Here is a 16,431-nt window from a genome sequence, read left to right as displayed (position 1 = left end):
GTCAATCTACACTGCAAATTAAATATATTCTTAAACCAGAGTTTAGAGAAGATATTTATTTAGGTAGTAGTCATAGTAGAACTGTTATCAGTCAGGCTTTGCTAGCACCTTCATCAGTACTAAATATTTTAAACTCCCTGGATGATATCTTGCTTTGATTAAATAAACAGTAAACTTCAATTTCACTTCCATGAAGCCTGTATTTTAGCTTGCTGCTGACAGTATATATATATATTTATTTCTTAGTCTTCCAACCTGTAAAATTAGCACACTGATGTTCATCTTTAAAGTTTTTTTATTCTGCACCAGAGAAAGAGCATTGAGAAAGCTGAGTGTTAGTCTCATAATTTCACTGTACATGGATCTTGTTCTATAGGATTAATATACACAACTAGTTGAGGTGCTGGAATATGAAGTGTTTTTTAAGGAATCTGATGTTCACTGGAATAAAGAAATCTGGCCAGCATACTAGAAAGATCATTTTATAGGTAATCAGAACTTTTTTCCAATTACACAGTTTTCTTTGGTTAGGATTTATAATTTATTTATTCCCAATAGACATTACTTTTCTAAAAGCATTAATTTACCTACAGTACTCCAGACAAATAAACAACTCACTGCAAAATCCATTTCTTCTAACAGTTGATCAACAAACATTTAATAGACTAATTTTTTTTTTAATTATTATTATTTTTTTAGGGAATTGCATGATGTCTAATGCTTTGCAATTTGTGGTTTTGGTTTTAAAGATTGGTTGACTAAGTTCTATCTGCCTTTAAATGGATGCAACTTTGTGGACACATAATATTCAACATGAAACTTAAGCTTGCTCTAGTAAATTGACACAGATGAAGTTAAGTTATTATTAAGGTTTTTGTGTCAATCAAAACTGAAGCCTGGTTTATAATTTAATTTGCGCTACCAGAGCACTGAAAATTGTCGGGATTTATGTATACTGACCTGTTACTGTGGGACCCAGAGACATTCCTGCAACAACTTAAGCACATAAGTACACCATTGAGGAATCTGTAGTGCATACCTCAATGAAAGCTGGCAACAGAATCTAGATATATAATATATGATTGGCTTTCAGAATTTCCATTGAAAGGAAATAGCGGAAATAAATGGAAATAATGCCATATGGCATTATATTCATGATGGAGATCCTTAATGAGATTAAAGTATAAGGTGAAATGTTCTTCACATGGCAATTATATCTGCTGGCAGTTACATAAATTTGGATATCAAATATCCAAATATATTTGGATATCATATATTTAAGTATCTAGGATTAACTTTTGCTGGCTTGCAAAACAATGACTGTTTCTGCACTCAAACTGTTCAAAGTTGCTATAGTGCTTCATTCCTGCTAATCAACAGAGGTCATGAGTATAATTCTGCTTTCCCATGTGCTTTGTATAATTTTTTAAAGCTATGAATACAAAGTGAGTAAAATTGGTATGATTCTGATTTGCAACATTTTTCATTTGCATAGTTTGAAGCCTCAAGTGCTGATGCTTAATGGGTAAATATTTCAGGCAGTGTCTAACAGTTACGCTAGTGTCATTAGATCTAGCAACTCAGTTGTTAACAAGACCCCGACACTACAAGATCAAGCAGTTAAAAAAGTTTGGGGATCGTGACTTGCTTTTCCGAACAAAAACACAGAAAGAGAAGAAAAAAGTCAAGTATTTGAAAAGCATTAAGCACATGTCTTTTTATTAGTATTTCAACAACATCCCTATCTCTTTCCCTTTAGAGTAAAGGTGTCTTTATAAATAAAAGGTTCACTGTGGTTACACTCTTTCATATGTGATTAAAGATGCTACTGAGTGAATAAAAGATCACAACAGGATTGCAGTGTATGAGGTGACAAAATAATACTGGAGAAACTCTATTTAGGACTCTGCTCCTGGCTTAGTCTCTGGTCACAGAACAGCAGTTCACCCCACCATAGTCTGGGTGAGGTGAACGTGGTTCTTTTTCAATCAGGGACAAGAGTAAAAAAAAAAAAAAAAAAAAAAAAAAAGAAGAAAAAGAAAAAAGATTAATCTTGGATAAGCAATGGCTAAGCTGTCATAAGGATCTGAGCAGAGGAGGTTATAGCTCTCATTGCAGAGGTCTTTTCTTGGTGTACTATCCTCATTGCATCACTGGCAGATGGAAGACCCTAGAAGTGGTGATAAATCACCATTTATATCAATGTTTTAATGTAAATATTGTAGTAATTGATTTTTTTTTTTTACTAGATGTGATCTCAGCTTACTCCTGGGGCTGTATCAGAATATGTAATAAAAATGTTAGGACATATTTTGTTATTTTTGCCTTAAAATTTAGCTAAAGATTTCCTATGACATCTACAAAATAAGTGAGAAAGAACTCTTGCAGATTGTACAATGTTATCCATGCTTTCTTTATTGGCCATTACTGAAACTTATTGACAGAAAAGCAATAATACTCAGGATATTATATTGGAAACTTCACATGTTATGTAGCTACAAGATATTCTTACAAGTGGATGCAGTGCTGAAGTTCTGTACCATAATTGCGAAGAACTTGAGAGTATGTTTTTCCACTGTTACACATGACTATATTGGCAAAGAATAGTCTAGTTACCCCACAGGAAGATACTTGCCAGCTGGGTGAAGCTGTTCCTTCTTTTTATCCTGTAGTGTAAGCATATATCCAACAGTTTTCAGAACTGAATTCAAGGGATTTTTTTTTTTTTCCCCTTAATGTTCCAACATCTTATGAGTCACAGATTGTCCTGCACTAAGCAAACAAAACTCATACTTTCAGAGAAAATTCCTTGGGCATTTTTTGATAAGATGTAACGATTATGTAGGAATAGCCAGTAGTTTTATTTCACCTTTCTTAATGAACAGTTTAAGGATGATCTGCAGTTTCTTATACACAGTGCTTAGAGATGTATGTCTGAAGACTGATTTTGAGTGCAGTATAAAACGTGAGGAGCAGAGAGCAAAGTCACCATTAACAGAGGAAGCATTAGAGTTGGAGACATCACGCAGGAATTGTTGATTGTCCAAAATACGTTATTTCATACACTTGCCTGGAAGAGAAACAATTTGAAGCTGCAGGTGTTGTAATTTTACTTTCAAATGAAAGAGCCTTGAGAGAGCAGTGTACTCGGTCAGTCCATCGGGCAGGTGTGTACAGAGGTGCATGTTTAACTGTCATCCCAGGTGGCCACTCAGAACACAGTACTCGGCTCTGTCATTTTGCCAATCGCCAGCCATGTACTGAACGACAGCAAAGCAGCAGCAGGAATTCTGCAATCTTTCTTTCTTTTTCTTTAAATGATAAACTTTTGCAAAGAAATGTATACAGGGAAAGGATATGTTTCCAGTCTCTAGCACTTTGGAATGGATACTTGGATGACTTTATTTTACAAGGGAATTGGAAGAGGTATTGGCAAAATTCATTTTTTCTTCATACTATATCCTTTGTCTTTTTCTGGTTTGTCCAGATCTTTGTTTACCTATGGCCACTTGAGACATGGATCCAGTTGTTTACTTGATCCTTTTCCAGACCTGTCTTTAGTCCTTTGGTTCTTCTCTCTTCAGTTGAATCCATCAGTACAACAGTTACCCATCTTTGAAGGGATTTTTTTAAAGTTTGAATAAAGTATTGATTCACAGAAAAAGAGTGCAAGGAATTATTGTGGCCTCTTCACTATTTATTCAACAGAAATTAAGGTCTGGTTCTGTCACCCTGTCATGCATATCTGCCTTTAAGTTCTTAGTTTTGCCTGTTCTTTTTCAGCCATTCTTGACTCCATGGAGTATTATAATGAGGATATATCAGCAGGAAAGGTTAAGACAAGACCAATAGACAAATATTGGGTTCAAAATATGATTTCCATTAATATCTGTATATCAAGAACTTAAGTGTAGTGTGTAAATCTGAAGTGTATTTCTGTCTTGTTCACAACCTGGCAAAATGAATTAGTGATAATTTACATTTAAAATGTCTTCCAGGTCCAATACTTTGTTGAACTTAACGGGTTTAGTTCAGGCTTCCTATATAGACACTATGTAAAACATTTTTCCTATTGCACTCTCATATCTGTGATGATACCCGATGTGCCATTACTACTTGGTTATCGCTTTGTATTGTCATTGCCCATAATGATAATTTTGCCCTTTTCTGTCTTGCCCTTATGAAAGTACGAGGCATTTCTTTGTCAGCTGCAGTTCAGTGCAATACTTTTCACATTACCAGACCACTGTATTGATGCTTCCTACGCAACTACAAACTAACCTCTGATTCATTCTGCCTTAAGAAGTACTGATAAGTACATCTGGCTTCATGCACTTCACACATCCTCCCAAACCACTTGGTCTTATTAATCGTTAGTTCTCTAGGTTGCATTGCATCAAAATCCCTGAATTAAGAGTTTTTGAGTTTCCACTGAAATGTGTAGTTATAATATTGATTATTTTAGATTTAACAGAATCAGAGATGATTGAGCGTAGGCAAAAACTGTCTGAGAAGCAAAGTAAATTAATTTGTGAAGAGCTTTGTGATGCAGAACTCAATCAGTTAAAGTTGGATCAGTAATCTTAAAATACACAATGGACAAATTTACAATGCAAATTTAACTTAAAATATAGAATATAATAAACAACATTAGAGAGATTAGAATATTGTTCTACTCCTATACACTATGCCTTTGCTACACATCTAGACAGAATGTTAAAAGTCTTCAGCAGTGAAGAATTATGTGATATTTAAACTGTTTAAACAAAACCTGGCCTTTATGGCAGAGCAGTGCTGTATGTGTATTTACGTAAAGAACAAATGTAGTTAAAATTACCCGGATTATTTTTGTCCTGTGTTTGTTTATTTGCCTTTCAAAACCATTGAATTCTAACATGAATTTCTGTATATTTTGAAATATTTTTTGTATTTGTTTATTTTCTTAGCAGTTTTATTTCAGTTAGGTGTTAAAATAGTCTAGTTTGACTTAAAAATTCCCATGCTATGCTCTGAATAGAATGGGAAATATTCTTCTGATGTTCATCGTGACTTTTACATCCATAATGTGAATTACGCAGAGTTGCACAATTGGTTGGTCTGTTTGTTTTTTGTTGTTTTTTTTTTCTGTTATATGATTGGAAACTGTTATTTTTTAATTTTTTGTTTAATTCATGAGTAAATTTGTGTTTCTGTCAATCAGTGACAATGGACCATTTGCTCAGGGGATATGTTTTGCTAGCAACTCTGAATAAGAATGGAAATTCATTAATAGAGTATTTAAATGCCAGATGTACCATGAAGTACTCCCATATTTTAAATAGTGTGATCAACCTCTTCTGTGATAGCAGAGACAGAGCTTTTCTATTCTTAGCTAGTGTGATGATATCCATGCCACTCAGCACTTACTTCTATATTAATGTTCTTCTGCCTGCCAAAAGCAGCACATTCCATAGATTTTTTTTCAAGTCCCTATTCACCTGAAATAGCTTGCTTTCTATTTATCTCTGTCTCAATTTAGAATGTGATTCATAGGTCTACAGTGAAAAATTATCAGCCCTTTAAAGCACATGGAAGCAAGACCTAATCCTGAGGGATCTTCATTCTTTGGCTCTTAGACTCTGAGCTCCCCAGAGCAAGAACTATCTCTACATCTTACACAGTGACAACGACATTGTCAGCACCTAATTAGAAAGCAAGAGGATGGAGGCAAGTGAAGCTGCCTTTTTCACACCTCTGCTGTGATTATTGACCTGTTAAATGCTGCTTTTTCTACTTTTTATCTTCTGTGATGAACTAAGGATTGGATGCCCCTTCAGTATAAAAGGCTAGGGAAAAAAAAACCAAACCAGGCCCCTTGGGAGTAGAGCAGATATCACCTCTTCCTTTCTGAAGGAAAAGCTTACATCAGAAGGAATTACAGAATTGTGGAAAATTCAGGCTGGAAGAGACATTCCAAATTAATCTCATCCATCTCTGTGTCCTGAGGCAGGATAAGTGTATCTGTATCATCCCTGACTGATTCCTATGTTGGAAACGCATGCATAACACTCTTGTGTAGTCATTCTAGTGCTTAACCAGCCTTGCAAGCAGATTTTTTTCCCATTATATCTAACCTAGATATCTCTTGTTTAATACTGAGTTTATTCACTGTAGTCTGTCTTTGAAAAAAAAGAGGAAGATTCTCATGTTGCCAGTCTTCAGTCAGCCCTCTGTATTAAATAAACACAGTTCTTTTAACTTTTCTTCTTAGTTCATGATTCTAAATGTCATCATTCTTGTTCTCATCAGAATTTTGTTCAGTTTGTATATAACCTTATTAAAATAAGATAAGTAGAATGAAACACCATTTTCCATCTAAGGTCTTAACCATTGCTAAATGAAGCAGAATAATGCGTCCTTTGTCTTGTATAAGATTCTCTGTTGACATACCTAAGAAAATTTGTCTTTTGTCTGGAAATAGACAATGTGATACCATTTTTGATTCTATTTGGCTAGCAATCAGAGCATCCAGATCCTTTTATTCAGCACTGGGGATTTTTTTGACTTTTTTTCCCCTCTTTTCTTCTTTTTACTCCTTACTGTTTTGAATGTTCACTTAGTTACTGAGAATAATGACGCTGTTATGTATTCTTGGTTACTTTGTTTGCATCAGAATACGCTATGTTAAGGAAAAAAATGTAACAGTACCCATGAGGGCTGCTGTGTTTTTACCAAAGCAAGATAAAATTAGAAGGGTTGTTTTATATGTTCCCTGTGAGCATTGTTTTGATGAACATGCATTGCATGTCAGCTGGATACTATAGCTATTAACTGGTTTGCTGTTGTGTGATAATTTGGAGATGACTCTCACTTCACATCTGTTCATCTGCTGACCCAACCTGCTGTCTGGGGAGATGTGCTGCTTGCCAGGGTAGACTCTAGGATGCTGCAGAGAGACTGCCAAGGCTTGCCCAGTCCTCAGACTCCTAAGCCCTGCTGCTTTTCCACACATACACCAAAGACGAGGCCAGGAGAGACCTGGAGCACATCAGGCATGACTACATGGTGCTGGAGGTGGCAGACAAGGACATGGGCAGCTTAGGTGGTATCTCCTTGATCCTGATGAAGAAGGGAAAAGCTGTGGGAAGAGAAGGTGGATTCTGTGGATCAAGACCCAGTTGCATGGCTGGTGTCAACAACAAGGTGTTACCTTTTATTATCATGGACCCTTTTTGATGATCGAGGACTGCTAGGAAGAGACAGGATCCACCTGAGCACATGGGGAAAAAGCATCCTTGCCAACAGGCTAGTGAGAGGAGCTTTAACAGTAAAGTGAGATATCAACCCACAAGTGAGCGAGGAAGTGGACTGGGCTGACAAGCAAATGGTGTGGGATTATATGGAGAGGAAACACCTTGATAACAACAAATCAGGGCACAGGGGTGACCATTCCAAGTATGTCCACACAAATAAGGAAATGCTGAGGGGGCACATTGTGGGGAAGCTCTCATACCTTTTCTGGGAAATCAGCATGACTGGATGACCATATGAAGTGTCTGTACACCAGTGAACATAGCATGGGCATCAAACGAGGAATCAGAGCTCCATGTGCAGTTGCAGGTCTACAATCTCATTGGGATCACAGAGACATGGTGGGATAGCTCACATGACTGGAGTGCTGCAATGGCTGGATACAGGCTCTTTAGGAAGGACAGGCTGGGATGGAAGGGAAGGAGAGTTGTCCTTTATGTGAGAGAGCAGTGGGAACACAAGAAGTTCTGCCTTGGAATGAATCGTGAGCCAGCTGAGAGTTTATGGGTCAGGATTAGCAGGCAGATTAACATAGGTGACATTGTGGTTGTGATGGGTGTCTGCTACTGACTGCCTGATCAGGGTGATCAGGCCTGATATAGATGAGGCCTCCATCAGACAACTGGAAGAAGCTTCACATTCTGTGGTCCTCACGGGAGAGTTCAACCACCTGGTATCTGTAGAGGAGCAATGCAGCAGGGCACAATCAATCTGGTAGTCTTCTGGAGTGCATTGATGATAACTTCCTCACTCAGGTGATTAAGTAGCTGAAGAGAGGAGGCAGTCTGCTCAACCTCAGACTTACAGAGAAGGAAGAACTTGTTGGGGTGAAGATCAGCAGCAACCTTCGCTGCATAGTAGAGTTCATGATCCCAAGAGAAGGGGATAAAAGAAAAAAGCAGGATCACAACCCTGGGCTTCAGAAGACCAGACTTTGACCTGCTAAGAGATCTTATTGGAAGAATCCCAAGGATGATGGAGAGAAGATTTTCAAGGAAAACCTCTTCCAATGGTCCATCCAGAAAATCAAGCAAAAATGCCAGAAGGCCTGCATGGATAAACAAGAAGCTCCTGACTAGACTCAAACATAAAAAGGAAGCATGGACGTGATGCAAGCAGGGACAGTTGACCTGGACTGAACCTTGAAACACTGTCGAAGCATGAATGGGTGCAGTTAGAAAAGCCAAAACTGACCTGGAGTTGAATCTAGTTGGTTAAAAAAATTTGCCGGGGTTGGGGGGCGGGGCGCAAGTATTCCCCTACCTCTATAAGCCAAAAATACTTCATCTCCTCAGCTACTATTCCCTAATTCTATGCCACTGCAGCCACCACTGGGAAATTCAACTTAAGCATGGTATTATCTCTAGTATCAGCCATAACTGCTGTGACACCCAGTAGGTAAATCCAGATCCAAGAGTTTTATAATTTTGGTTTTTGTTTCTCAAAGTGTAAATGTGATGGCTGAAATTTTGGGATAATGGAATTTGGAAATCATTCCAGGATGCAACTGCAGGGGAAAATGGAAAGTGCACAGTGACAGCTTTAAAATATTCAAAATTAAGGAGATAGTATTAATTTATCTAGGACAGACCGAATAATATTTTATTTGGGGAAATACATGTTAGGTTATAGAATGAACAGAGGTAGGTGAAAAACAGAGGGTAAAAGGAATTACAGATTCAGATAGTTAGACTTCCAAATACTCTAAAGGAAATCACTAAGAGGTGATTAATATTTTAAGTTTTGAAATTTTCCCATCTGCACAATGTCTCTCTGCTGCTTATATTTCTAATGATGAACCTTTCTTTCAACTGGCCTGTCAGACAGGAATATAACTTATAACTTAATAAGGACAGAAAGAAATGGAAAGGAAATATTCGGTAAAAAATACTGATGATGCATTGAATTCTTCCATTTTCTTACCTGGTACCAAGCTGCATAACAAACTTCTTATGAAATAAACTATATCTTCCCCTTTTCTCCAATATATTATCAGCCCATAAAACAATCCATTAAAAGTAATAACTAGGGTATGAGATGCAGGGCAGCAATTTCCCACAGTGCATCCTCATGCTGCACTCCTGGGCGTTATAAAGCTTCTGGGGCTGGGCGGCTTGGGTGTGTACCCTCTCCATTGCCTTGGCACCCTTGGCTTTCCCTCCTGAGAAACATTGGTTCAAATAGTTCTCCTCAGGAGCCAGTTTGATTTTTCACACCCTTTCCATTCCCCTCTTCCCTGCCTTTTTTCTTCTGTGTGGCTCAAAACATTACGTCCTCTGCTCTGCCTGAAGTCCAGCCCTCAGGAGACTCGTGGAAGGTATGAGCAGGTAGGCACAAACACACGCACACATATGCATGCCGTTTCTTGGTATAGCATTTTTCTTCATCCACTGTGAGACAATATGGGTCATTAACAATAAGTGAAGGCTGAGCATGGTATCTTGTGTCACTCCTTCCGTCTGCTCACTGAACTCCTATTACTGGTAAATTCCCTTCATCCTGAACTGATGAAATTCCTGGAGAGGATGAAAATTTGAAATCCTGACCTCTCAATTCTTCAAGACTCTCCTGCAGGTGAATCCTGGCATAGTGCATTATATGCTTTTATCAGATGACTTCTTCCCCAACTTTCTCCTTGCTGCGAGTTCATGGATGTTTATACCTGAAGAGAGAATGATTTTCTCACTCTTATTAGCACGGTAGTCTTTCTCTCTCTCTCTGGCTTCTCCCTTTCCTTGCACTCTAGGTAACTAAAGTTCATCTTAAAAGAGTAAAATAACAACAAAGAATAATGGAATATATGTAAATAAACAGGAATTGGCATTACAATTGCATGCCAAGTGTTTTTAACATCATGCAGAATTAATAATTGATACAGAAAGATTCACCAAATTGTCACAATATAATTTAATATCTATTTAAAGGGATGTTTTAAGGGTATAGGAGTATCAATACTTGCATTTTAACTTTTATGATCCAAATAGTTGTTATTAGAAAAATATATTCTTTTCAAACACCACACTACTGCTGGTTTCTGATTTTGATTGGAGAACTAGCATCAGTAGCTCATTAGAAATTAAGAACTTTACTGTTCCAACTTATTTAATAGCTATGCATCCATGTTTCCCTGTCTCAGCCAAAAAGGGGCAAACCCGTATTTTTAGAAACTCAACAAAATTGTGTGGTATGTGCTAATACAGTTGGAAAACATTAGTTCAGGAGCTAAATATAATTCCATATTTAGCCTGTTCAGGAAGGGTGAAGGGGTCACTCTTGAAGTATTTTCTCATCTGAAAGTTGATTTTCTTGGTGACAAGAGCAGCCCTGGGGAAAATTCATCTCCATAAAATTTTAAGCCTCCTTTTCATCTGCAATTTATTTTGTCACTTCTTACTATAAGCAGAGGAAGAAGATTGTGTTTGTACGCAGAGCTTCAGCAAACCAAGTGGGACCTGGGAACCCATCTCTGCTGTAGAGCTAGGTTAGCTTTGCAGTTTTGAAAAGTCTGCTAAGGTCATTAGTTATTTCTGATGGAGAGCATTACTTCCTAAGGGTAGCTACTTTGAAGGTAGCTCTGTTACCAACAGCCAGAACAGTTTGAGCTTGTCCTGACCTTGTGGTACCTGGGAGCACATGGAAAATGTCTGTGTGCTGGGATGGCTGAGGGTGGGTGTGACTCCCTGCGTTTGTTGCTTGGCAGTGTGTGCGCTTGCCTGCAGCAGCTGATGTAACCCTCTTTTTGTATAAAACCAGCTCTAGTAGTACTTAACCTCTGCTAAGCTCTAAGCCTCAACAGAGATGCAGAAACATGCTAAGCCAGAAGAGTGTTTCAATGCATTTTATTTTACTGTGCTGAATTTTGCCCATCTGAAGTTGCAGAACTGATATCCAAGTATGAATATTCAGTTTGCTTTGTATATGGTTTTAAACCAGGAGGAATGCATGAGATTCATGTGTAGTCCAGAGTGAAACTCTGGAACCTTGTGTAAAATTATAAATCTGGCACTGGTGAAACTTGCAGTGAACAGTAATTAAAATGTTGTAGATACCGACTTTAAAAATGAATAAGCTAGCTGAAAACAAGTACAGCTATCTAAGCAACTTTGCTCTGAAGAAACAAAACCAGCTAATCCTGTCGGAAACCAAAAGAACAAAACCACCGCCAACAAAAAAAAATTGAAGTGGATAGGACAGGAATGAAAAAGCAGGAAGTCTGAAAATCTCTACCCAAAAGAATGGGGACTAAACTTTTACATAACATTTATTTTTGAGTTTTAATTGCTTGTAGCAAGGGCAGGAGGGGGAAAGAATGAAAAAAAGATTACACCGTTATTTTATTATCCCTCCAAAGAGAATTTCTTAAAACTTCAACAATTTCCCTGCTGCAGAATTTGAGTTTAGTTGCTTGATCCTTTAAATCTTGGGAAGTTGGTTTGCACACTTTTATACCTCTATATTTCTGAGATTTGCTTGCCAAGAAAAACATTGAAAAATTAGGGTTTTTAAAAATATGAAAGCTTACATTTTTTTCTCCTTTAAATGTCTAATAGACCTAAAGCAGATAGAAATATGTATAACTGCAAAATATGATGAGGTAACATCCTGCCAAAAGAGATGCAGGGAGGATACCAAACACAGAGCACTTTTTTACTTAGCAGAGGCAAATGCACCTACTGTGAGTGCTGTCACCTCCTCCTACTTTCTGTCCAGGAGGCAAGATGACATGGCCATGGCAGGGGCAGAGCAGGCAGCAGTGGCAGCGGCCAGAATGAGCAGTGGGCAAGGGAAATCTAGTTTTATCAGATGCAACAGTAATTTTTTTTTAGCATTTCTGAAATGTTCACACATGGTGTGTCACCTTCAGCTGTGTGTGTGCGGGGGTGAAGGTGTGTGGGCGTGCTTTTTTCCCCATAGAAGTATTTCTCAGAGCGGGAGGTTCTCATCCTGCATGTACCAGGCTGAAAGCAAAGAAACTGTGTTCAGAAAGGTGTTAAATAAAGAAAGTGGTTGAACAGAGGAGAGGGAGGATGAAAGAGCTAAGCTGATGCTGGTGTCAAAATAAAATGGGACAATTGCTTGAAACAAAAGCCTGGAACACTTTAGTGTACTTGGAAGATTTAATTAGAACTACGTAGGCCTGAGTCTCCACTGCTTGTGCCTTACATAATCATTTAAGTTGTACAAGGCATCATGTTGTAAGAAGGGGAGAGATTTACATCTTTCATCAAAAGTGAAAATAGTTGAATGTTGCTGCATACTGTCAAGTAAACTACACATGCAAAACAAAAAAATAAAATGTGTCATGAAGTGTGTTTGAAAATGGTTATGATAGAATGTACAGTGGCCAAGAATCTCAAAACTGTTTCTATTTTGATTTGGCTGCTTGTACATAGTTCTTACTAGTAACATATGATTTATTATTTGTATACCAGCAAATTATATAAATATATCAAGATTTGTACCTGGAAATTCTTCATTGAATTTGCAAGGCAACCTTAGCTTTGTAATGTACCTATTACAGTATACTAAACTCTGCTGTAGTGTTATATATTATCGTGAAATTGGGATATATTGTTTGGCAAATATAACACACAAAGTTAACTAATAAATTATAAGGCAAGGGATTTTCATGATTTTGGTGGAAAATGTTTTATCTGTTTACAGTTCACCATATGTGTAATGGACTTTTTTCTAGCAAATGTACAGCAGAGCGGCAGGGAAAGAAGGCTGGTTGTTATATAGCCCTGGTTGGCTGCCCTTTGGGTCTGATGGGAATCCTCTGGAAGGTGGGAGGTAGCACCATCATACACATACTTTCCCTAATATGCACTTTTAGATAGGAGAAAGACCTGGAATTCAGGGTGGCATTGGCATGAAATGAATAGGACAGCAAGGATGGACCCAGGAGCATATGGGGAGACTTCAAGGCTTCTAAGGAGAACGTGGGGAGCAGTTGGGCTTGCTCATAGCAGAAGACAGCAAAGTCTACACAATGAAGAAGACAAGACTTCTTGAGGAAGAATGTGTGGTTTATTGTGAAGCAGGCAGTTGCTGGAAGCTAGTGGTCTGAAAAGTGGGACAGGAGGAAAGGAACGGAACTCTAAGCATATGATGTGCAAGGAAGAGAATTGATTTCAATCACCTTTTCATTTACCACTCTTCCCTAGCAGATCTGAATCTGAATCTGCAGATCTGAATCTGCTAGATATAAAAAAATTATCTGTTCTAATGTAGTGACTTTTGAGGGACTGCACTTCAAGGAATATATTTTGCAAGTGTAGAGTCCCATCATAGTAGTCATTCAGTCTAATTTGAATAATACTTAGGCTTCCATGAGTCAATTCTTGCTGGAACTAGCATGATATCTTAAATGATCATCCAGCCTTGGCAGTCATCTTCAGTAACAGAAATTTAGCTGTCTTTGGCAAGCTGTTCAAGGAGTTAATTACCTTCACTGTGTTGTACCTTCTGTTTAGTTTAGTGAATTTATCTCGCTTCAGTCCTTGTCTGTCATTAACTTTCTGTCTCCTTGATTGCAGTCTACATGGATCTTCAAGTTCTTCATTAATTTTTTTTAGGTAAATTCATTAGACACAGTTCCTTTTGTCTTTCAGCATTTCAGTGTTTTAATCATACTTCTGGTCTCCAAAGACAGAAGGAATGTAATTTTTCTGTGCTGTGGTCCATTGATAAAAAATTGCAGGCTAGACTTTTTCATTCACCATTTCACAGAGACTGCACAATTCTCGGAAGGCACAGACTTCCACAATGAAGTTTCCATCCCGCCAACATGAATAGAATCACTTATTCCTAGATTTAGGGTAGTATACTTGCCCATGTGAAATCCTACTACTCTTTGCACCTAGCTTAGGAGGTGAGCTAGGCCACCTGTATTAATGATTTCTCCAGTACCTATGATTTTGACAACCCTGGCACTACCAGCATCCAAAGCAATACAGTTTACCAGCATTTTTTTCTCTAGATTTTTGATAAAAATGTTATATCAAGGAGGATCTAAATCTAGCTCAGTCCTACAGTGTATTCAGTTCCACCCAGCATGCTACTGCAACCATCCCATGAATCTGGCTACAGCTTCATTTTAATTTTATTTTTTTTTATACACAGATTTTGATGGATTTAATGACTGTCATTTTTCCTATGCAATTTTAATTTTCTGTCTCTGCTTCCAGTGGTTGCCATAGATAGAGGTAAACACATTAAAAATATATAGTAGTGACATTTTTTGACTTAAAGACTTCTAATAAAAAAAGAAACTCATTGAAGAGCTTGAAAGATCAGTCCTTCTACAGTGTAGGAAAAGCAGACTGATCATTAATCTTTTTCAACATTGAAGTCTTCAAAAAGACAACAATGCTAGTCCTAACTTGTAAGATATAGGTATTACAAAGCTGACTTTAGAAACCAAGTGGCTATTGAATGCTCTGAATATCAGAAACACTGACAGTCTTTCTACTGATTTTGTAAATTTTTTTTTTTCTTAATGTGTAAACAGTGAATTCTATTACTGAAAACAGTAACTCAGAGCAGGGGGATTTCAGTCAAAATTATTTAAGATCTATCTATCATTTTTATGTGGTGGAAGTGTTGAATTTGTATGGAAGTCTCCTTTCATACCACAGCCTGACTGACTATCACAGAGGTTTTTCCCAAGTAGAGTATAGGAATGGATAAGAATTTTTTCATTTAAATGGTAAGGTTTGTGAATGGGAGAATTGTAGTTCATAGGCTGGAATGTCTTTAAACATAATTTACTAATGCATGTCCTGAGGGTCACATCAAACCATTTTCTTGTAATAATTAGCATGAAAGCAGAACAAGACTATCACAAATTTAATTAGACTGGCCCCATAATTTATGCTGTTGAGTATTTGCTGAAACTGTTAATAAAACATGCATGTACTCAAAATGTATAAAAATAGTCTTCTTGCAATGTCATCGCAGCCTCACAGTTCCATAAAGAGTGTTTTGTCTAAATGTGCACAAAAATACAGAGATAGCTATAAATGATAATTTTCAATATTTCAAATGAATATCTTTCTGCTGTAAGTCAATTTCACTCATATTTGCCATGCAGGAATTGTTGATACTAAACTTCCCTTGAATGGATTATAAGCAGTTTTTTTGTTTAATTTTGTGTTTTTCAACAGATGCTTTTGAAGTATCTGAGAAACAAAATAATCCCATGTTTACCAAGCCAGGAGGAAATGTTGCTTTTACTTGCCCTTATAAAATTGGAGATTCAGTGCAGCAAGTGATGTGGGAAAGGATTAAAGCAGATCGGGTCGATATCGTTGTTCTGTGCAACTCGTCAGGAAAGCGAAGCTTTGGTTCCGATTTCAAAGAGCGTACACTGGTGGATTGCTCTGATCAGGCAAACTCCACGATTGTCATTCAAAACTTTACAGCCTCTGACTTTGCAACGTACCGCTGCGTAGCTACTGGAAGAAACAAAACCTATGTGATGAGTTTTACTGTGGCTGGTAAGTAAAGGAGGAAGTGGTAAATGTTTTCACAACAGGACCTTCTGAGGCATTGACACTTTTACCCGTATAAAATAACTCTTCAGTAACAAGAGAGGATTTATTTAAATACCAATTCCAGTTAGCAACATGTAAAAGATGGCAAAGTTAACAATTAATCTCGATTCCACACAAAGCTTGTCTGATCTCATTATAGGACTTCAGACCTGTTTGTGAGAACCTGGTTTGATGTTAAGAAGGAGAGGCTTTGGAAGAGGAGAGACTGCCTGAGTTTGCAGGGAGAGGTAGCACAGTGCACCGCAGGGTCCCAGGGGCAAGACCTACGCTCCAGTGAAGGCAAAGACCACACTCTCAGTTGAAAATGTAAAAATTTGTAAACTGGCATCTACCTTATTCATGCAAGGAGTTTCTTCAGGGGGAGCTGAGAAGGTCTCTAGGTTTTGGTGTGAACATTGTCACAGTTTGATTATAGTGGGAGCTTAGGTCCCCACATGTAGACGCTTAAAATTTCTAAAACTGTGAGTTGAATCCCACCTTTAATGCTATTTTCTGTTATGACTGAAAAATAAAAAAAAAACAACCCTCAGTTTTGGCTCTTCTCTATAGAACGCATTTTGAAGATATGGTTCTTGTACCACAC

General features: G+C 37.7%; 1 protein-coding gene across 3 annotated transcripts in view; it reads left to right on the top strand.

The window, feature by feature from the left end:
* Nucleotides 1-16,431, top strand: part of CD226 (CD226 molecule) — a 46,539-nt gene that overhangs the window by 12,944 nt on the left and 17,164 nt on the right. For all 3 annotated transcript variants that reach the window (XM_030011397.1, XM_030011401.1, XM_030011400.2), the window contains exon 3: nt 15,459-15,791. In XM_030011397.1, the coding sequence (XP_029867257.1) occupies nt 15,459-15,791 (333 nt within the window). The remainder of the gene's footprint in view (nt 1-15,458; nt 15,792-16,431) is intronic.

Source organism: Aquila chrysaetos, chromosome 4 (genome assembly GCF_900496995.4).
Source record: "Aquila chrysaetos chrysaetos chromosome 4, bAquChr1.4, whole genome shotgun sequence".
NCBI classification, from domain to species: Eukaryota; Metazoa; Chordata; class Aves; order Accipitriformes; family Accipitridae; genus Aquila; species Aquila chrysaetos.
This window is presented reverse-complemented; position numbering and strand designations above follow the sequence as displayed.